The sequence below is a fragment of the Engystomops pustulosus genome, chromosome 2 (genome assembly GCF_040894005.1).
Source record: "Engystomops pustulosus chromosome 2, aEngPut4.maternal, whole genome shotgun sequence".
Lineage (NCBI taxonomy): Eukaryota > Metazoa > Chordata > Amphibia > Anura > Leptodactylidae > Engystomops > Engystomops pustulosus.
The window spans coordinates 140685503-140708605 of record NC_092412.1 but is presented as its reverse complement, the minus strand read 5'-3'; the positions used below and the strand labels follow the sequence as shown (position 1 = coordinate 140708605).

Below are 23103 nucleotides of genomic sequence, written 5' to 3'. Positions count from 1 at the left end.
CAATTCCCTAATAGCATGAGAGTAATGCAAATTGACACGGCATGTAGTATAATCAAGCAACTTGGCATGTTACAGGTTCAATCCTCCCATTTCAAGAGTGGCAGTAAACAACTGGAACTTGTCTTCTAGTGGAAATTGCAAGAAACCGTTTTGACTTCTTATGTAGCCCTGAAGTCAAAAACTCAGGTAAAGAAATTGTCCCTTTCTAATAAAAGTTATTGCTGAGAATTCAACCTCATTGATGTGCTTTAGGCCCCTTCTACACTGGCGTTTTTCACGCGCGAGTTCTGCGCGTGCATTTGACGCGCAGAACTTGCATTGCACTCTGTCCCATTGTATTCAATGGGTCTTTCTTCATTTGCGTTGTTTTGCACGCGCGTGCTTGCGTTCGTTTGCACGCGCGTCAAAATCGCAGCATGCTCTATTTTTGCGAGTCACGCGCAATTTTCACGCCCCATTGAAGTCTATGGAGATGCATCAAGAACGCATTGCACTCGCAATCATTGCAAGTGCAATGCGAGTGCAATGCGTTTTAAACGTAAGGGTTGCTAGGTGACCAGTATAACAGTATTTCCCCTGCTCGCGAACGATCATTTAATTAAAAAAACACAATGAAGAACAGTGAAGAATAGAATAAAACCAGTGAACACAGTGAAAACAGTGACCACAGGATCATTTAAGAGAAAAACACAGTGCAGAACACAGTGCAGAATAGATTACAGATGTTCGGCACATCTGCTTACTTGTCAGGAGATACGCGCGGAGCGGTGCGCACAAAATAGCATGTGAAGAACAATATATATGTGTGTAAAGAACACATTGCAGATGTTTCCATACATCTGCAATGTCTTCTTCACACATATATATTGTTCTTCACATGCTATTTTGTTCGCACCGCTCCGCGCGTATCTCCCGACAAGTAAGCAGATGTGCCGAACATCTGTAATCTATTCTGCACTGTGTTCTGCACTGTGTTTTTCTCTTAAATGATCCTGTGGTCACTGTTTTCACTGTGTTCACTGGTTTTATTCTATTCTTCAATGTTCTTCACATCTGCTAACTTGTCGGGAGATAATATACGTGCGCGGAACAGTGAAGAATAGATCGCAGATGTTTGCAACTTATCAGAAGACATTATTTTTCAATTAAATAAAACATTTTATTCCCGAACCTTGGTCCCTTTGAAAAAGTCCCATTGACTTAAAAAAACGCGCGTGAAAAACGCACCGAAAACGCAAAAAAACGCGAACAAAAATGAAACAAAAACGCAGCAAAAACGTCAGTTTTTCACGCATTGCACCCTGACGTGAAACGCAACGCTAGTGTGCAAGAGGCCTTACTCTACTTATAATGACTCCTGCTTAGAGTTAAGAGCATAAGATGTTCATACTTTAGAGCATTTATTACCAGCTTTATGTCTTGAAGGGAATTGTTAAATTATCTTGGAAAACAGCAGTTTAAAGGTGAAATACTTGCAATACAGCACAGATACTTTTATAAAATTGCAAATTCTGTTCTGGCTTGACTCCTAAGATGTGCAGATAGTCTTGTTTCCGCAAGACAGTTCTGGTAAACCCACTTTCTGAATTACAAGGGAAGTAGTTTAGCCAACGGATATGCTGTATTCACACCAGAGATGTTCACAGCAAAAGTCACCTAACAACAAGTACTGAGCTGCACTATCGTCCTGTTTAGATGAATATAGTGCAGATTATCTCAGGGTTTTAGCAAAAAATATTTATTAAGGCTACATTCACACAATACTGTGGGCATACATCTGAGCCGGGGAGAGGAGCAGAGTAACATAGGGCCCGGCGCCGTATTCCGTCGAAAGATAGGACATGTCCTATCTTTCTTCGGGCTATAGAATGGTACAGTGCCGCACATGTGCGGCACCGTACCACTCCTGTACGGCGCTGTGAGGCCATCGAGGTGTATGGTGGACATATATACACTGTATATATACGTCGGCCATATATACGTCCCCCATACTTTCGTGTGAATGCAGCCTAAAACATACAAACAAATGGTAAAATCAAGCATATAATATTTTTCTAATAAATACTTTTTGGATTTCAAAAATTGTAGCATATTGTGTCAGGCAGATTTACTAGTCATGTCTGATTTGTCATCTGATGAAATTCAAAAGGCCACTTTGAATCTTAAATCCTATTTGTCACAAAAAATAATATTGGTTGATAAAATTGGCACATTTTTGGATAATCAAATCTTTATTTTAGCAGCATTGAGTTTATAGTTGTTTATAGTGTATAGCAAAATGTTTTCCATACATAAAGAAAATGTATCCACGTGCAACAAAAAATTTCTCCACCAAAAACTGTAGATACAGGTGCACCAAATTTATATAGGTTTTAATACATTTAAAACAATGAAAACCTTTGGCACATTTTTTTTCGCCCTTTTTTCGACACCAATAGCTCCAATGTATGGAACTGTGGAAGCTGTTTTTTTTGCTGGAGAAGCTGACATTTTCATTGTTACAATTTCTGGGACTGTAAAGTTTTGTGCAACACACATTGGCTTATACACGAGTGTATAAAAAAACAAACTTACATACTCACCTTCCAATGCTTTCCGATACTCCCTACAGCTCTTCTTCATTCTTTTCTTCAATCCGAACAAAGCGGGCAGAGACGTGACAATGCCATCACCGCTGCAGACTCTGCCCACTCTGTTATGAGTGAAGAGAAGAGGCGAGAGGAGCCGTGGGGAGCATTCAAAGGTGAGTATGTAACTTTATTGTTTTACACATTTGGGTTGCTGCAGGACATTTCATTAATAGGGGGACTGCAGAGCATTGCATTGATAGGGGGGTTGCAGGGAATTTCATTCCTATGGGAATTGCTGCAGGGTATTTCATTACTAGTGGGTCTTCTGTGAGGTATTTACTAACTAGTGGGACTTCTGCAGAGTATTTCATTACAAGGGGACTGCATGTAGCATTTTTTATTGGGGGAAAGCTTCTTGGGGCATTTTCTGGGGTAGGGCTGCATGCGGCATTTCATTACTGGGGAACACATTACTTAAAGGGAACCTACCACCCCGATTCTACCTATAAAGGTAGAAGGGGTGGTAGGTGGATGGATGGGACGTGAGGATAGCCCTTTTTTGGGCTAATCCTCACGTCCCGGGTGTCTTTTAGAAAACTTTATTGCATGTATATGCAAATTTTTTTATGCGGCTACTGGGGCGTGGAGTAGCCGGACATGAGGCTACTAGTCGCGGCTACTCCACGCCCCAGTAGCCACGTTACTCCGCCTACCAGGTAATCTTCGGCGCGCAGCTCCTGGCGCGCCCACGTCCGGGTCCCCTGCGTTCTGAGCATGCACAGAACGCAGGCCTTCGGCTGCGCGGCCCCGAGGGGGGCATGCGCAGAAGGGCAAAGATGCCGAGGGAATCGGACGAGGGCGCGCAGCTACCAGGAGCTGAGCGCCAAAGATTACCTGGTAGGCGGAGTAACGTGGCTACTGGGGCGTGGAGTAGCCGCGACTAGTAGCCTCATGTCCGGCTACTCCATGCCCCAGTAGCCGCATAAAAAAATTTGCATATACATGCAATAAAGTTTTCTAAAAGATACCCGGGACTTGAGGATTAGCCCAAAAAAGGGCTATCCTCACGTCCCATCCATCCACCTACCACCCCTTCTACCTTTATAGGTAGAATCGGGGTGGTAGGTGCCCTTTAAGCCAATGCATTTCCCTTATACTCAAGTAAATATGTTTTCCTAGTTATATGTGGTAAAATTAGGGGCCTTGGCTTATACTTGGGTTGGCTTATACTTGAGTATATACAGTAGTTATCAGCATTATCTTGCTGACCCCAAGAATGAAATTAAATTTTTTTGGTAAGTCTATCTCCAAAAAGATTTAATAACATTTCATCTATAAGTTATAGGTACTCCTAAAGGGTTTCAATGAAAAATCACCTCGTTCAGCAAATAATGTACCTTAATTAGGCCAAGAGCAAGTTTTGTGCAAACCCCAGGTTTAGCATTAACAAGGAAAAAGGCACTATAAATCACCTTTTCTCCCAGAATGCCTCCCATCCAAGTAGTATGCCCATTCTATTTGCACAATATATATTCACATTTTACCCCTATCATTGCTTAATATTAAATTAATCCTATTGCTGTAGGTAAAAAATGCTCACCAAACTCATCGAAGACGTCACCATAATCTCACCACCAGTAATTCCTGCTAGTAAAGGGTTAAAATATCTCCACCCATCTCCTAAAAATTTCTTTTACTGAGGCTCTGTTTGAAAAGCCTTTGAAAAGTCCAGATATACAACATCCACAGCGTCCCCCAGATCCAGTCTTGAACTTACCTCCTCGTAGAAACCAATCAGATTAGTCTGACAGGACCGATCTCTCATAAACCCATGCTGACGCTGGGTTATAAGGTTGTGAACAGTGAGATACTCCAGGATAGCATCTCTAATAAACCCCTCAAATATTTTCCCCACCACAGCAGTTAGACTCACGGGTCTGTAGTTTCCAGGATCGCTATTTGATCCTTTTTTGTATATTGGTACCACATTTGCTATGCGCCATTCCTGTGGAACATAACCAGTCCTCAGTGAATCTTCAAATATTAAAAATAACGGTCTGTCTATCACCGTACATAATTCATGCAGAACCCGGGGGTGTATGCCATCTGGCCCAGGTGATTTATCTATCTTAGTGGTTGCAAGGCGGCGCCGTACCTCTTCCTGGGTTAAACTGTTGACATTATAAAAAGAATTTACATTATTCCTCATTGTGTCTTCCACCAGGGGATTTTCCTGGGTAAAGACAGTTGAGAAGGCGACATTTAGTAGATTGGCCCTTTCCTCATCTCCTTCCACCATAACCCTTATGTTATTTCTAAGGGGACCCACACTCTCTGTTTTTAGTTTTTTATCATTTATATACTTGAAAAATAATTTGGGATTATTTTTGCTCTCCCTGGCAATATTTCTCTCCGTCTCTATTTTTACGGCCTTTATCTGCTTTTTACAGGATTTATTTTTCTCTCTATAATCCTGTAATGCCTCATCACTACCTTCACGTTTTAGCACCTTAAACGCTTTATCTTTCTCGCTTATTGCTTTCCTTACAAGACTAGTTAGCCACATAGGCTTTTTCTTGTTCCTTTTATGCTTTTTCCCATAAGGTATGTGTTTCTCACAGGACTTTTTCAGAATATATGAGAAAAAGTCCCATTTTTTTTTGGGGGGGGGGGGGCTTTTGTCTTTGAGAGCATTATCCCAGTCTATGCCTTTAAGGTCTTCCCTTAGTTGATAAAAATTTGCCCTCCTGAAGTTTAGAGTGTTGGTTGCCCCTTCACTAACGTGCTTAGTAAAGCGTAATACATAATCAATTTGCAACAGAAAATGCAGTAGGACAGTAGGAACTTTGGTTTGGAGGGCTTGATGTGCCTGACATGTTCCCTTTAAGGTTTTATAAAAGGTGTCATTGCACCTGAAAATTATTTATCAGGTCATGTATTTATTTATACGCTTTTCACACATTCTATAGAATCAAAATGATAAAAAATGATTTTGAGAGACAAAAAAAAGAACATAGTAAATTATAGTTTTTAACTAATTTGGATATAGCTAACTAAAAACTATAACTATGGCTATAACTAAAAAGCAGAACATTTCACATTTTGAAACTTGCAATTTTTTCACATTTTTGTTTTTTTTTTTAGAAAATTTCCAATATTTTCATAAATAATGATAACAACGAAAGTGACCACAAAGTAGAAGTACAATCTGTTAAGTGTAAAACAAATGCTTAATCATTTGGATAAGTTAAAGAAAATGTATCTAGAATTAATGCCAGATTTGATAAAATGGCATAACTGACCGCACTCTTATAGGGTTAATAGAGTTCAGAAGCTCTGTAGTCATCTCGCCAGCTTCTGTTATGTTTTAAAGGGAAGACTAGAGATGAGCGAGCACTAAAATGCTCGGGTACTCGTTATTCGAGACGAACTTTTCCCGATGCTCGAGTGGTCGTCTCGAATAACGAGCCCCATTGAAGTCAATGGGAGACTCGAGCATTTTTCAAGGGGACCAAGGCTCTGCACAGGAAAGCTTGGCCAAACACCTGGGAACCTCAGAAAAGGATGGAAACACCACGGAAATGGACAGGAAACAGCAGGGGCAGCATGCATGGATGCCTCTGAGGCTGCTTAATCACACCATTATGCCAAAATTATGGGCAACAGCATGGCCATGACAGAGTGACCGAATGAGGCTAGATAGCATCTAAAACATGCAATAATTGACCCTGACACTATAGGGGACGGCATGCAGAGGCAGCGGCAGCAGTGGCAGGCTATAGAGTCTCATGGCGACATACACTAAATGGACTCAGGTTTCACCAAAGGAGGTGAGCAAGAAGAGCTGAAATGATTTCCTATGTGAACAAAAGGTTGACGGTATATTTAGTCGATAACACAGCATGGTGGCGACATAGTGACCAAGTTCCATAACGTATCTGGTGAAACACCCTAAAAATGAGCCTGACAAGCTCTTTTGATAAGGGGACAACATGTGGAGGCAGCCATGGAGACGACTTCCATGATTAAGAGCGACAGTATGGGGCATTCATATTGCGCTGCTATGATTGCAACTTCAGGTCTCCAGCATGGCGGCGACAGATGGGCCGAGTCCCACTATGTATCTGGTGAAACACCTGAAAATGCTGCCTGACACAGCTCGTTTGATAAGGGGATGATGTGCTGCATATCCTCTCGTGCTCCAGCGTCTGGGGTATAGAGAGTTGAAATGAGACATTGGTGGATGCTGTGGAGGATCGAGGAGGCAAAATGGACAGGAAACAGCAGGGGCAGCATGCATGGATGCCTCTGAGGCTGCCTAATCTTGGGATGGAGCTGGCGGTCCACTGCCAGGCGAGATTTCGCCTGTCCAAGCCCCTGTCTCTCGGCTCCTCCCCACCCAAAATGGGCCTGGGGGCCAGAAGCGTTTACTTTGAAAAAATTATAATTTTCAAAGCAGGCCGGGTCGTTTGAATATTTCACCTAGGAATAATGGAATAGCATAGTGGTTCTATTTTTAATTGTTTTTACGGAAATGGTTCCATGATTAAGAGCGACAGTATGGGGCATCCATATTGCGCTGCTATGATTGCAACTTCAGGTCTCCAGCATGGCGGCGACAGATGGGCCGCGTTCCACTATGTATCTGGTGAAACACCTGAAAATTCTGCCTGACACAGCTCGTTTGATAAGGGGACGATGTATGGAGGCAGTGAACTAGTAGTAGATTAAAGGTGCTGCAGTTAAAACTATGTTAGTTGGATCTTGAGATGGAGCTGGCGCTCCGCAGCCAGGCGAGCTTTCGCCAATCCAAGCCCCTGTCTCTAGGCTACTCCCCAAACAGCACTTCTAAGAACCTTTTGTATAAGATCAAGTGTAGTAGCGTTCTTATAAGTTTAGGATATGGCGGGTGAGGGGAATGTAAACAGATGCGCAAGAAGCGCTGAAATAATATTGGTAAATGATAAAAGTTTGCCAGTATATTTTGTGGATTACACAGCAGGGTGGCAACAAAGTTAACAAGTTTGATGTGGAAGCCATGAAAAGAACCCAAAATTCTGCCCGACACAGCTCGTTTGATAAGGGGACGATGTATGGAGGCAGTGAACTAGTAGTAGATTAAAGGTGCTGCAGTTAAAACTATGTTAGTTGGATCTTGAGATGGAGCTGGCGCTCTGCAGCCAGGCGAGCTTTCGCCAATCCAAGCCCCTGTCTCTAGGCTACTCCCCAAACAGCACTTCAAAGAACCTTTTGTATAAGATCAAGTGTAGTAGCGTTCTTATAAGTTTAGGATATGGCGGGTGAGGGGAATGTAAACAGATGCGCAAGAAGCGCTGAAATAATATTGATAAATGATAAAAGTTTGCCAGTATATTTTGTGGATTACACAGCAGGGTGGCGACAAAGTTAACAAGTTTGATGTGGAATCCATGAAAACAACCCAAAATTCTGCCTGACACAGTTCGTTTGATAAGGAGACCATGTATGGAGGCAGCTATATGGACGACTTTTGGAGGCAGCTATGGCGATGACGTGTGAAGGTAGCAATGGAGACAACGTGTGGAGCCAGCTAAAAAGACGACATGTGGAGGCTGCTATGGAGACAATTTAATTTGGATAGTGCCTGTATGTGGCAGTCCAAAAAAGTTTTCAAACCAGAGGAGCAGGTAGGTGGTCCTCCAGAAAAATTAAATAAATTGAGTGCCTGTATGTGCCAGTAAAAAAAGTTTTCAAACCAGAGGAGCAGGTAGGTGGTCCTCCAGAAAAATTATATTTAGTGCCTGTATGTGGCACTCCCAAAAATTGCTTAAAACAGAGGACCGGGTAGGTGGCCCTCCAGAAAAATTAAATACATAGAGTATTATAGCTAGAGCCAGTTGGCCCTGGCAAAAAATAGCCAGTTTCCTATGCTTTAGTGTACAAAGAGGAGGAGAAGGAGGACAATGAGGAGGAGGAGTGCATACATTATTCAGATTGAGCTTCTTTCACCTGTTGGAGAATGAAAATCCGGAGAAATCCAGGCTTTATTCATCCTGATAAGCGTCAGCCTGTCAGCGTTGTCAGTCGACAGGCGTGTACGCTTATCTGTGATGATGCCACCAGCTGCACTGAAAACCCGCTCAGACAACACGCTAGCGGCATGGCAGGCAAGAACCTCCAAGGCGTACAGCGCCAGTTCGTGCCACATGTCCAGCTTTGAAACCCAGTAGTTGTAGGGAGCTGTGTGATCATTTAGGACGATGGTATGGTCAGCTACGTACTCCCTCACCATCTTTCTGTAAAGATCAGCCCTACTCTGCCGAGACTGGGGACAGGTGACAGTGTCTTGCTGGGGTGACATAAAACTGGCAAAGACCTTGTAAAGCGTACCCCTGCCAGTGCTGGACAAGCTGCCTGCTCGCCTACTCTCCCTCGCTACTTGTCCCGCAGAAGTACGCCCTCTGCCGCTAGCGCTGTCAGAAGGGAAATACTGTTTCAGCTTGTGCACCAGGGCACCAGAGTGGAATGATTTTGCTTGAACCGTGGGTCCAGGAGAGTGAATACCCAGTAATCGGTGCTGGAATAAATTCTTTGAACGCGAGGGTCACAGGATAGGCAGCCTAGCATGAAATCTGCCATATGCGCCAGAGTCCCAACGCGCAAAAATTCACTCCCTTCACTGGCCTGACTGCCCATTTCCTCCTCCTCCAACTCCTTCAACTCCTCTTCTTCTGCCCATACACGCTGAACAGTGAAGGACTGAACAATGGTCCCCTCTTCTGTCTCGCCAACATTCTCCTCCTCTTCCTCCTCATCCTCCTCCACCTCCACCTCCTCCGATATGCGCTGAGAAACAGACCTAAGGGTGCTTTGGCTATCAACAAGGGAATCTTCTTCCCCCGTCTCTTGTGACGAGCGCAAAGCTTCCGACTTCATGCTGACCAGAGAGTTTTTCAACAGGCCAAGCAGCGGGATGGTGAGGCTGATGATGGCGGCATCGCCACTGACCATCTGTGTTGACTCCTCAAAGTTACTCAGCACCTGACAGATATCAGACATCCACGTCCACTCCTCATTGTAGACTTGAGGAAGCTGACTGACCTGACTACCAGTTCTGGTGGAAGTTGACATCTGGCAGTCTACAATCACTCTGCGCTGCTGGTAAACTCTGGATAACATGGTTAATGTTGAATTCCACCTCGTGGGCACGTCGCACAACAGTCGGTGAGCGGGCAGTTGGAGGCGGCGCTGCGCTGCCCTGAGAGTGGCAGCATCTGTGCTGGACTTCCTGAAATGCGCACAGATGCGGCGCACCTTTGTGAGCAAATCAGACAGATTGGGGTATGTCTTGAGGAAACGCTGAATTATGAGATTTAACACATGGGCCAGGCATGGCACATGTGTCAGTCTGCCGAGTTGCAGAGCCGCCACCAGGTTACGGCCATTGTCACACACAACCATGCCTGGCTTCAGGTTCAGCGGTGCCAGCCACAGATCAGTCTGCGCCGTGATGCCCTTGGGCGGTGTGCCTTTAATCGCCTAGGCTCAGCAGTTTGAGCACCGCCTGCTGTCGCTTAGCAATGGCACTGCTGCTGTGCCTAGAGCTACCGACTGATGGCGCCATGCCCACGGATGGTAATTCGGAGGAGGAGGAGGTGGAGGTGGAGGAGGGGTGGGAGGAGGAGGAGGCATAGTAGGCCTTTGAGACCTGGACCGAGGTAGGCCCCGCAATCCTCGGCATTGGCAGTATATGAGCAGCCCCAGGGTCAGACTCGGTCCCAGCCTCCACCAAGTTAACCCAATGTGCCGTCAGCGACATATAGTGGCCCTGCCCGGCAGCACTCGTCCACGTGTCCGTGGTCAGGTGGACCTTGTCAGAAACGGCGTTGGTCAGGGCACGGATGATGTTGTCTGACACGTGCTGGTGCAGGGCTGGGACGGCACATCGGGAAAAGTAGTGGCAGCTGGGGACCGAATACCGAGGGGCAGCCGCCGCCATGAGGTTTCCAAAGGCCTCGGTCTCTACCAGCCTATAGGGCAGCATCTCCAGGCTAAGCAACTTGGAGATGTGGACGTTGAGGGCTTGGGCGTGTGGGTGGGTTGCGCTATACTTCCTTTTGCACTCCAGCGTCTGGGGTATGGAGAGCTGAACGCTGGTGGATGCTGTGGAGGATCGTGGAGGCGAAGATGGGGTTTTCGCACGGGAGGTGTTTGGGCCGTGGTCCTGGGCAGGGGGCTGACTAGCAGATGACACAGGGGAAGGAGCAGTGGTGTGCCCGGCCGGAGGTGAACGGGCTTGGTGCCATTGAGTGGGGTGTTTAGCATTCATATGCCTGCGCATACTGGTGGTAGTTAAGCTAGTAGTGGTGGAACCCCTGCTGATCCTGGTTTGGCAAAGGTTGCACACCACAGTCCGTCGGTCATCCGGTGTTTCTTTAAAGAACCTCCAGACTTCTGAAAATCTAGCCCTCGCCACGGAGCTTGACTACGGGCAACATTTGGCGCTGATGCACCAGCTCTGGCCCTGCCTCTCCGTCTGGCCCCACCACTGCCTCTTCCAACCTGTTCTGCTATAGGACTCGCCTCCGTCTCAGAAGCACTGTGTTCACCCGGCCTATCAACCCAGCTTGGGTCTGTCACCTCATCATCCTCCGATCCCTCAGTCTGCTCCCCCCTCGGACTTCCTGCCCTGACAACAACTTCACCACTGTCTGACAACCGTGTCTCCTCATCGTCCGACACCTCTTTATACACTTCTTCCACTAAGTCAATAATGTCATCATCACCCACAGACTGCGACTGGTGGAAAACCTGGGCATCGGAAAATTGCTCAGCAGCAACCGGACAAGTGGTTTGTGACTGTGGGAAGGGTCCAGAAAACAGTTCCTCAGAGTATGCCGCTTTAAATGCCAAATTTTGCTGGGAGGGGGCAGACTGGGGGGAAGGAGGCTGAGGTGGAGGAGCCGGAGGAGTGCTGATTTCGGTGACATGGGTGGACTGCGTGGAAGACTGACTGGTGGACAAATGGCTAGAAGCATTGTCCGCAATCCACGACATCACCTCTTCGCACTGTTCTGGCCTCAACAGTGCTCTACCACGAGTCCCAGTAACTTGAGACATGATGAACCTAGGGAGTGTAGCTCTGCGGCGTTCCCCTGCTCCCTCATCAGCAGGTGGTGTCTCACCCTGCCCAGGACCACGGCCTCTGACCCCTGCAGTAGTTGGACGCCCACGCCCTCGTCCTCTACCCCTAGCCCTCGGGTTAAACATTTTCCAAATTAAAGTGTAAACTTTTAATTTTTTTTTTTTTTTGTGTTTATTTTTTTTAATTTTTATTTTTTTTTTAACAAAACGATGCTTTTCTATTGCTATGGCTAGTTTATAACCTACACTGACAGCACACAACTGGATTTTGTGCTGTGCCTGATGAGTTTGAGCTATAAAATGAAATAAAGGTAAAAAAAAAAAAAAAAAATCAGCAGACTCTGCCTAATTCTAATCAAACCCCTAATAAATTGTCCCACTTCGGTGTTTGAGGTGGATATGCGTGTCACTAAGAGCTAAACACAACGGTCGCAGGTCTCCCAGCAAATTCCTCACAATATGGTACTAGCTGCACTACTAATGCCAGCAAGCCCAGCCACAAGCAAACAAAAAAAAGGAAAATATAACGCTATTGTAGGCCTAAGTAAGCCGTTGGGGTTCTCCTATGGCTATTTTGTAGACGACACTGAAAGCACACTGCTTTGCAAGATGAGTTTGAGCTATAAAATGAAATAAAGGTAAAAAAAAAAAAAAAATCAGCAGACTCTGCCTAATTCTAATCAAACCCCTAATAAATTGCCCCACTTCGGTGTTTGAGGTGGATATGCGTGTCACTAAGAGCTAAACACAACGGTCGCAGGTCTCCCAGCAAATTCCTCACAATATGGTACTAGCTGCACTACTAATGCCAGCAAGCCCAGCCACAAGCAAACAAAAAAAAGGAAAATATAACGCTATTGTAGGCCTAAGTAAGCCGTTGGGGTTCTCCTATGGCTATTTTGTAGCCGACACTGAAAGCACACTGCTTTGCAAGATGAGTTTGAGCTATAAAATGAAATAAAGGTAAAAAAAATAAATAAATCAGCAGACTCTGCCTAATTCTAATCAAACCCCTAATAAATTGTCCCACTTCGGTGTTTGAGGTGGATATGCGTGTCACTAAGAGCTAAACACAACGGTCGCAGGTCTCCCAGCAAATTCCTCACAATATGGTACTAGCTGCACTACTAATGCCAGCAAGCCCAGCCACAAGCAAACAAAAAAAAGGAAAATATAATGCTATTGTAGGCCTAAGTAAGCCGTTGGGGTTCTCCTATGGCTATTTTGTAGCCAACACTGAAAGCACACTGCTTTGCAAGATGAGTTTGAGCTATAAAATGAAATAAAGGTAAAAAAAAAAAAAAAAATCAGCAGACTGCCTAATTCTAATCAAACCCCTAATAAATTGTCCCACTTCGGTGTTTGAGGTGGATATGCATGTCACTAAGAGCTAAACACAACGGTCGCAGGTCTCCCAGCAAATTCCTCACAATATGGTACTAGCTGCACTACTAATGCCAGCAAGCCCAGCCACAAGCAAACAAAAAAAAGGAAAATATAACGCTATTGTAGGCCTAAGTAAGCCGTTGGGGTTCTCCTATGGCTATTTTGTAGCCGACACTGAAAGCACACTGCTTTGCAAGATGAGTTTGAGCTATAAAATGAAATAAAGGTAAAAAAAAAAAAAAAATCAGCAGACTCTGCCTAATTCTAATCAAACCCCTAATAAATTGTCCCACTTCGGTGTTTGAGGTGGATATGCGTGTCACTAAGAGCTAAACACAACGGTCGCAGGTCTCCCAGCAAATTCCTCACAATATGGTACTAGCTGCACTACTAATGCCAGCAAGCCCAGCCACAAGCAAACAAAAAAAAGGAAAATATAACGCTATTGTAGGCCTAAGTAAGCCGTTGGGGTTCTCCTATGGCTATTTTGTAGCCGACACTGAAAGCACACTGCTTTGCAAGATGAGTTTGAGCTATAAAATGAAATAAAGGTAAAAAAAAAAAAAAAATCAGCAGACTCTGCCTAATTCTAATCAAACCCCTAATAAATTGTCCCACTTCGGTGTTTGAGGTGGATATGCGTGTCACTAAGAGCTAAACACAACGGTCGCAGGTCTCCCAGCAAATTCCTCACAATATGGTACTAGCTGCACTACTAATGCCAGCAAGCCCAGCCACAAGCAAACAAAAAAAAGGAAAATATAACGCTATTGTAGGCCTAAGTAAGCCGTTGGGGTTCTCCTATGGCTATTTTGTAGCCGACACTAAAAGCACACTGCTTTGCAAGATGAGTTTGAGCTATAAAATGAAATAAAGGTAAAAAAAAATAAAAAATCAGCAGACTCTGCCTAATTCTAATCAAACCCCTAATAAATTGTCCCACTTCGGTGTTTGAGGTGGATATGCGTGTCACTAAGAGCTAAACACAACGGTCGCAGGTCTCCCAGCAAATTCCTCACAATATGGTACTAGCTGCACTACTAATGCCAGCAAGCCCAGCCACAAGCAAACAAAAAAAAGGAAAATATAACGCTATTGTAGGCCTAAGTAAGCCGTTGGGGTTCTCCTATGGCTATTTTGTAGCCGACACTGAAAGCACACTGCTTTGCAAGATGAGTTTGAGCTATAAAATGAAATAAAGGTAAAAAAAAAAAAAATCAGCAGACTCTGCCTAATTCTAATCAAACCCCTAATAAATTGTCCCACTTCGGTGTTTGAGGTGGATATGCGTGTCACTAAGAGCTAAACACAACGGTCGCAGGTCTCCCAGCAAATTCCTCACAATATGGTACTAGCTGCACTACTAATGCCAGCAAGCCCAGCCACAAGCAAACAAAAAAAAGGAAAATATAACGCTATTGTAGGCCTAAGTAAGCCGTTGGGGTTCTCCTATGGCTATTTTGTAGCCGACACTGAAAGCACACTGCTTTGCAAGATGAGTTTGAGCTATAAAATGAAATAAAGGTAAAAAAAAAAAAAAATCAGCAGACTCTGCCTAATTCTAATCAAACCCCTAATAAATTGTCCCACTTCGGTGTTTGAGGTGGATATGCGTGTCACTAAGAGCTAAACACAACGGTCGCAGGTCTCCCAGCAAATTCCTCACAATATGGTACTAGCTGCACTACTAATGCCAGCAAGCCCAGCCACAAGCAAACAAAAAAAAGGAAAATATAACGCTATTGTAGGCCTAAGTAAGCCGTTGGGGTTCTCCTATGGCTATTTTGTAGCCGACACTGAAAGCACACTGCTTTGCAAGATGAGTTTGAGCTATAAAATGAAATAAAGGTAAAAAAAAAAAAAAAATCAGCAGACTCTGCCTAATTCTAATCAAACCCCTAATAAATTGTCCCAGTTTGGTGTTTGAGGTGGATATGTGTGTCACTAAGAGCTAAACACAACGGTAGCAAGTCCCCCTGCAAATTCCTCACAATATGGTACTAGCTGCACTACTAGTGCCAGCAATCCCAGCCACAAGCAAATAAAAAAAAAAAAATGTATAACGTTATTGTAGCCCTAAGAAGGGCTGTTGGGTTCTTGTAGAATCACTCCTGCCTAACACTATTCTAATAGAACAGCCTAAAGCTTTCCCTGACCAGCAGCAGCTCTCTCCCTAGCGGCATCCAGACACAGAATGATCCGAGCAGCGCGGGCAGGGGCTAGTCTATTCCAGGGTCACCTGATCTGGCCAGCCAACCACTGCTATCGACGTGTAAGGGTACCACGTCATGCTGGGTGGAGTGCAGAGTCTCCTGGCTTGTGAATTGCTCTGTTTCTGGCCGCCAAAAAGCAAAACGGTGGGAGATGCCATTTTCTCGAGCGGGCAAAGTATTCGTCCGAGCAACGAGCAGTTTCGAGTACGCTAATGCTCGAACGAGCATCAAGCTCGGACGAGTATGTTCGCTCATCTCTAGGGAAGACTTAAGCCCCTTCCACACTGGCGTTTTTCACGCGCGAGTTCTGCGCGTGCATTTGACGCGCAGAACTTGCATTGCACTCTGTCCCATTGTATTCAATGGGTCTTTCTTCATTAGCGTTGGTTTTCACGCGCGTGCTTGCGTTCGTTTTCACGTTCGTTTTCACGCCCCATTCAAGTCTATGGAGATGCATCAAGAACGCATTGCACTCGCAATCATTGCAAGTGCAATGCGAGTGCAATGCGTTTTAAATGTAAGGGTTGCTAGGTGACCAGAATAACAGTATTTCCCCTGCTCGAGAACAATCATTTAATTAAAAAAACACAATGAAGAACAGTGAAGAATAGAATAAAAACAGTGAACACAGTGAACACAGTGAACACAGGATCATTTAAGAGAAAAACACAGTGCAGAACACAGTGCAGAATAGATTACAGATGTTCGGCACATCTGCTTACTTGTCGGGAGATACGCGCGGAACGGTGCGCCCAAAATAGCATGTGAAGAACAATATATATGTGTGAAGAACACATTGCAGATGTATTTAAACATCTGCAATTTGTTCTTCACACACATATATATTGTTCTTCACATACTATTTTGGGCGCACCGTTCCGCGCGTATCTCCCGACAAGTAAGCAGATGTGCCGAACATCTGTAATCTATTCTGCACTGTGTTCTGCACTGTGTTTTTCTCTTAAATGATCCTGTGTTCACTGTGTTCACTGTTTTTATTCTATTCTTCACTGTTCTTCACATCTGCTAACTTGTCGGGAGATAATATACACGGGGAACAGTGAAGAATAGATTGCAGATGTTTGCAACTTATCAGAAGACATTATTTTTCAATTAAATAACACATTTTAATCCCAAACCATGGTCCCTTTGAAAAATGCTCGAGTCTCCCATTGACTCGCGCGTGAAAACGCTAACAACACGCGCGTGAAAAACGCAAAAACGCTAATTACTCCAAGGAAAAATGGAACAAAAACGCAGCCAAAAACGTCAGTTTTTCACGCATTGCATCCTGACGTGAAATGCAACGCTAGTGTGGAAGGGGCCTTAAGGTTTGAAAGCTTAATACTTAACTTTATTTATATTGACAGACAGGACCCCTGTTTATATAATTACTCAAAGGATTAAAGTGTGTTTTTTACATTTTTAAGGATGGACATAACTTTGGATGCTCCATTTCTTTTTGCATAAATCTTAAACTTGCATCTCTGGTGTAGTTTGGCAGATCTAACCCCTTAAGGACGTAGCCTGTTCGTATGTTAAAGCTCAGCCCTTTTCTTAAAAATTTAACCAGTGTCTCTTCTGTGGTAATATCTTTTCAACACTTCAACATATACCTGTGATTTTGAAGGTTTTCTTGTTAGACATTGTAGTTTATGTTGGTAGTATAATTTCTTTTTTTGGGGGGGGGGGTGAAACTTAATATTTTAGAAAACAAATTGAAAAAATTACAATTTTTAAAGTTTCAAATGCCTTTTTAGATAAAAAGTAATACCACAATATTCTTTAGTAAAAAAACCTTTTGCCATTGATACTCTTTTTATTTCCATAATTTGTTTTACGTTTCCTTTTTTACGGATGTGAAAAGGTTTAAAGTTTTATAGTTTTAGTAGCAGATTTTCAAAAGATTTCAAAAATGTTAAATTTTTGGTGACCAATTCAGTTTTGAAGTGCCCTATAAAGGCTTATGTAATATAAACCCCCACGAGTAACACCATATTATGAACAAAACATTTCAAGCTTTTCAAATCAGCATTTTAGAAGTCTGTCAACCCATTAATTAACTCTCTGGAAGCAAACAAAAGTGGATTGAAAATGTAAAACGTTCAATTTTTGTATAAGATTATTTCATTTAGCCCTAAAATGTACACATTGAGAAGGAATATACATCCCAAAATTTTTGGCCTGCTTCTTTCAAATGTAATACAAAGGGAATAGTGCAGAGTAATGATAACCTTTTTTTTTCCTCAAATATTCCATATTAGTGCCAATGTGTTTTGCCATACTTATGCCACTGGGGATAAACACCTTAAAAATCATTATTCAGGTTATTTTAGTTATGGAAATACCCCATATGTGCCAATAATCTACAGGGTGTGCACACGGCAGGGCTCACTAGAGAACAAGCAATTTATAGTAATTTTCACCAGACTGGTTTTGGAGTGCCCATGAGGTACCAGTACAAAAGAAACTCCTGAGAAGTGACCCCCATTTCAGCAAAGGGCACCCCTCAAAGAATTTATTTTTCCTAAAATATTATTATTTGAGCATTTTAAATTCTGAACATTTTAACCCCCAAGATACTGGTTAAAATGTACTACACATTGAATGATGTAGAGTAAAAATTGCATTGCAATTTCTCAAATTTGCCATTATAGCATCAAAAGTACTTTGCTCAACTCATACCACTGGAGATGAACACCCCAAAAATCATTAGGTGACATTTTACATTTTGTTTTGGCATCATGAAAAAATTGTAGATGTCCTTAGGGATAAGTACAGTAGAAACCCCTGAGAACTGACCCTATTTGAAAACTACAACCCTACATGAATTTATCTAGGGATGTAATGAACATTTCAACCCCACATGTGGGCCCCAAGGATAATACCTCAAGAATAGTGCATAGTACAAATTATCCATTATGTCATCTTCTGCCCAGCTCCTGCCACAGGAGACAAACACCCCAAAAATCATGATACAGGTTCTCCCAGGTATGGCAATACCCCTTATAGGGCAATAATATACAGGCTGGGCACACGGCAGGGCTAAGCAGGGAAGGTCGGTATGATGCATAAGCTGTGGAGAGCGCATCAAGGTAAATCGTTCAGGGTAAAATTATATATCCAGGGAGGTGTGATAAATGCTAAAACAATCCTTCATGCATAAACCTGGTTTCTTGGGGCACTTGTCACACTGGTATGTTTTTTTAAGCCACTTTAGGAGCACTCCCTGCACCTTTTTTGTGTCCCTCCCTTGCTGGCAGTTTGGAAAATGCTGTTCTGGTACAATACGTGTGACCAAGCTCCCAGAAGTACTGGCATTCTACTCTTCCTGGTCTCCAAAAATCAAATGCTTGACTATCACCACTTGAAATTCCAGGAAAGTTCCCCTCTGGCCTGCACATCGTTGTAGCTAGAAAGCATTATACAGTGCTATCTGCATGATGTGCACGGCCAGCTTCTTGTACCACACCCTCAACTTCCACATTGCATTATATGGCTGAAGCATCTGGTCCAACAAGTCAACCCCTCCCATGTACTTGTTTTAATCCAATATGCAGTTAGGCTTGGCAGTTTCTGTACTGGTACCTCGTACAGGGGACGGGGTGCTGGTGTGCCCATGTATTTTTGTTAATACAAGGACCTGTCTCTTGTCCTTGTACTTAACACACAATACTGAGTCGCTGCTTAGTGCTTTCTGAGCTCTTGTGCCTTCTGAGCTTTTCCCAGCCACTTCGGGAGACCTCTCTGATTCCTTCTAGCAGTGCCGCATGCCACAGTTTTTCTGAAATCAAGGCTCTTGAACAGGTTAGTGCTGGTGTAAAAAATGTCTACATAGAGGTGGTGGCCCTGGTCCAGTAGTGGGTACACCTTTTCCAGGAATTCCCTGGAAGGGGGGCATTCTGGGAGCACTATTTTAGAGTCCTTCCCTTCATAAACTATGTACTTATATGTGTACCCTGATGTACTCTCACACAGCTTATATATCTTCACATCATACCTCCCCTTCTTATTTGGTAGCTACTGGCGGAACTGAAGTCTCCCTTTGAGATGTACCAGGGACTCGTCTATTGATAGGTGCGTCTTGTAGGAATATACTTCCATACATTTGGCACTCATATAGTCTAATAGGGGCTTGACCTTATATAATCTATCGTATCTTTGGGCGGGCACTGTGCATTGTCAGCAAAATCCATAAACTTATGGATGGCTTCAAATTGCACCAGGCGCTTCAGCTGAAGCCCCAGGCACTTCAGCCCTAATCTGAAGGCGCCTTCTTGGGGGTTCCTCAAAGTCAATTTGGGAGGATGAGGTGGACATATAAAATGGACACTCGTCTCCACTAGACTCCAAATTAGGGGCAATATAACTTTTTGCCTCCAATGCCATGTACGTTTTCCGAGACATGATTTTCCCTGACCTGACACAGGGAAAACGTACAATAGACGGCATAGTACATAACCTCCTCCCTAACTCCAATCTTCTCCACACAACTACTCATACACACGACGACTACTTCTCCACAGAACTACTCCACAGAACGACTCCTCCATAGAACTACTCCTCCTCCACAGAACTACTACTCCTCCACAGACCTACTCATCCATAGAACTACTCTCCTCCACAGAACGACTCCTCCTCCACACGACTACTCCTCCTTCACAGAACTACTACTCCTCCTCCACATGACTACTGCTCCTCCACATTACTACTCCTCCGCCACACGACTACTCCTCCTCCACACGACTACTTTTCCTCCACACCACTGCTACTCCTCTACATGACTACTGCTCCTCCATGGAAATACTCCTCCTCCACACCACTCCTCCTCCTTCTCCACAAAACTACTACTCCTTCTAACAGACCACACTTAAAAGTGTGGTTGTTACAGTAAAGGAAAATGGACAATGGTGGCCGGGTTATAGAGTGTATTAGGGAACAGTAATGGGACAGATTGCTAGCACTCCTCTCTCCAACACCACCAAACACAAAATGCCAATGATGGAGAGCAGGTGGCTAGGAAGATCTACCCCCCAGATTGCTGATTGCTATCTTTAGATTTGTCCTGTGATGTCATCGGGGGGGGGGGTGTCCCCGAGCGATTTCGGGTCCATCCACTGGACCGGAAGACGGTTGATGAAACAAATGTAGGAAGCGCTCGCATTCTATATATATCGAATGCTAATCGATAAGTCATTGCGCTCTGCATCTGATATGTCAGACGCGGAACATGCACCCGTTAAGAAACCATTTTGTTTTCCTGAAAGGAGATTTTTTTTTCTTTATCAGGAGTTTTTATATTGTGCAAATAGTTTAATAAATTAATAGCAGAAGGACTTAGGGCTTCCAGATGTCTAGGGTCAACAAGTAGGGGTTTTCGAAGTCCATGATCTAAATAGCAGGTTTTCTACAGATTTACAGGAGTGTGTGCAGATTGTGTAATGGAGCATATTAAAGTTACTGATGTTGAAGAAAGGTATCTTTTGTAATAAACAGATAATCTTACGTGCTGTAGGTGTTGGTGAAGTTTCTGTATGCCAAGGGTCTAACTAGAATGTATATCGCCTTATTGCAATCTTTTGGTGTCCTTCAATAAAATTCATTAAGTGCCTTAAACCCAACCTTAAATGTGGACATAAAGTATAATACCCCTTTTGGAAGCATTCATATTGTATAATTCCCCCTTCCTTTAGTTATGTTAAAAGTAGAAAAGTAGAAAAATTGTTGATAGATATTAGAGATGGGCGAATCGATTCTAATGATTCTAACTTCGGTTAGAATTTCAGGAAACATTGGATTCGTCACAAAGCCGATGTTTATGCTGATTCGCGGGAACGAAGTTGGTTTTTTTCCCCTCATGTTTCTGCTAAATGGGCGCGAGAAGAACGTGTTACATGGGGCAGAGAACTCTGGGAAGGAGAAAGGAACACCCCAATGACATCTGCAGACCTGTAAGCCAATCAGCGACCGGCAGGCTTATGTGATGTCACACAGCCCTATAAAACCTAGCCATTTTCTATCTCAGCACTTCACACTTCATGTTGTAGCGTCCAGCTGCTGCTATTGTACTGTGCGATTCTTTCTGCAATCCCTCGCTGTTCTCTAAGGGGGTTCTATATACCCCAAATAGCAGTTCTATTTAGTGACAAAATCGAGTAGGAAGAAATCTGTTTGACTTTCATGCATCTGCAGTAGCGATTGGTGGACCAATCCCTGGTTGTTTTTTAAGGGGGATCTGTATACCCCAAATAGCAGTTCTATTTAGTGACAAAATCGAATAGGAAGAAATCTGTTTGACATTCATGCATCTGCAGTAGTGAGCTGTCAGTTGTGGGTTATCTGTATAACGCACATTGCCATACCTTTTGGGGGCTCCAGTTTACAGCCAGATTTACGTGTGAAATCCACATAGTTTATACAGTGATTTTCACTGTAATTACAATGTCAGTTGTGGGGTATCTGTATAACGCACATTGCCATACCTTATTGTCGCTCTAGTTTACAGCCATATTTACGTGTAAAATCCACATAGTTTATACAGTGATTTTTGCTGAAATTACACTGTCAGTTGTGGGGTATCTGTATACCGCACATTGCCATACCTTATTGTGGCTCTAATTTACAGCCATATTTACGTGTGAAATCCACATAGTTTATACAGTGATTTTTGCTAAAATTACGCTGTCATTTGTTGGGTATCTGTATAATGCACATTGTCATACCTTATTGTGGCTCTAGTTTACAGCCATATTTACGTGTGAAATCCACATAGTTTATACAATTATTTTCGCTGAAATTACACTGTCAGTTGTGCGGTATCTGTATAACGCACATTGCCATACCTTATTGTGGCTCTAGTTTACAGCCAGATTCACGTGTCAAATCCACATAGAACCCCGACTCATTTCATTGTATAAACTAACTACCTGCCTCAGCTTCTATACTGATGCTGCCACCCACCTCATGCCACACAACTGCTGCTAGTTGCACCATCTGCCTCCTACCATCTTTACCAGGGACTGGAATTGTCCGCCACCTCCACAATATATCATGGTGCCACTCTGCAGGCTCCTGCTGCTTCTGATGCCACCTTCACACTATATCATTGTGCCACTCTGCGGGCTCCTGCTGCTGCTTCTGATGCCACCTTCACACTATATCATTGTGCCACTCTGCGGGCTCCTGCTGCTGCTTCTGATGCCGCATTCACACTATATCTTGTGCCACTCTGTGGGCTCCTGCTGCGACTTCTGATGCCACCTTCACACTATATGATTGTGCCACTCTGTGGGCTCCTGCTGCGACTTCTGATGCCACCTTCACGCTATATGATTGTGCCACTCTGCGGGCTCCTGCTGCTTCTGCTACTGATGCCGCCTTCACACTATATCATTGTGCCACTCTGCGGGCTCCTGCTGCTTCTGATGCCACCAACACACTATATCATTGTGCCACTCTGCCGCTCTTGCTGCTTCTGATGCCACCTTCACACTATATCATTGTGCCATTCTGCGGGCTCCTGCTGCTTCTGATGCCACCAACACACTATATCATTGTGCCACTCTGCGGGCTCCTGCTGCTGCTGCTACTGATGCCACCAATGCACTATATCATTGTGCCACTCTGCCGCTCTTGCTGCTTCTGATGCGACCTTCACACTATATCATTGTGCCACTCTGCGGGCTCCTGCTGCTTCTGATGCTACCAACACACTATATCATTGTGCCACTCTGTGGGCTCCTCCAGCTGCTGCTGCTACTGATGCCACCTTCACACTATATCATTGTACCACTCTGTGGGCTCCTGCTGCT

At 44.0% G+C, this 23103-nt stretch overlaps 1 protein-coding gene across 3 annotated transcripts in view; it reads left to right on the top strand.

Annotated features, from left to right (window-relative positions):
* The window catches only part of C2H1orf94 (chromosome 2 C1orf94 homolog), a 139368-nt gene that overhangs the window by 104110 nt on the left and 12155 nt on the right, over positions 1–23103 (top strand). For 2 of the 3 annotated variants that reach the window (XR_011852854.1, XM_072133093.1), the window contains one exon: positions 76–186. The exons of the other annotated variant lie outside the window; for it this stretch is intronic. Coding sequence is in view for 1 of the 2 variants with exons in the window: in XM_072133093.1 (XP_071989194.1) it covers positions 76–154 (79 nt within the window). In the remaining variant the exon portion in view is untranslated. The remainder of the gene's footprint in view (positions 1–75; positions 187–23103) is intronic. 3 annotated transcript variants of the gene reach the window in all.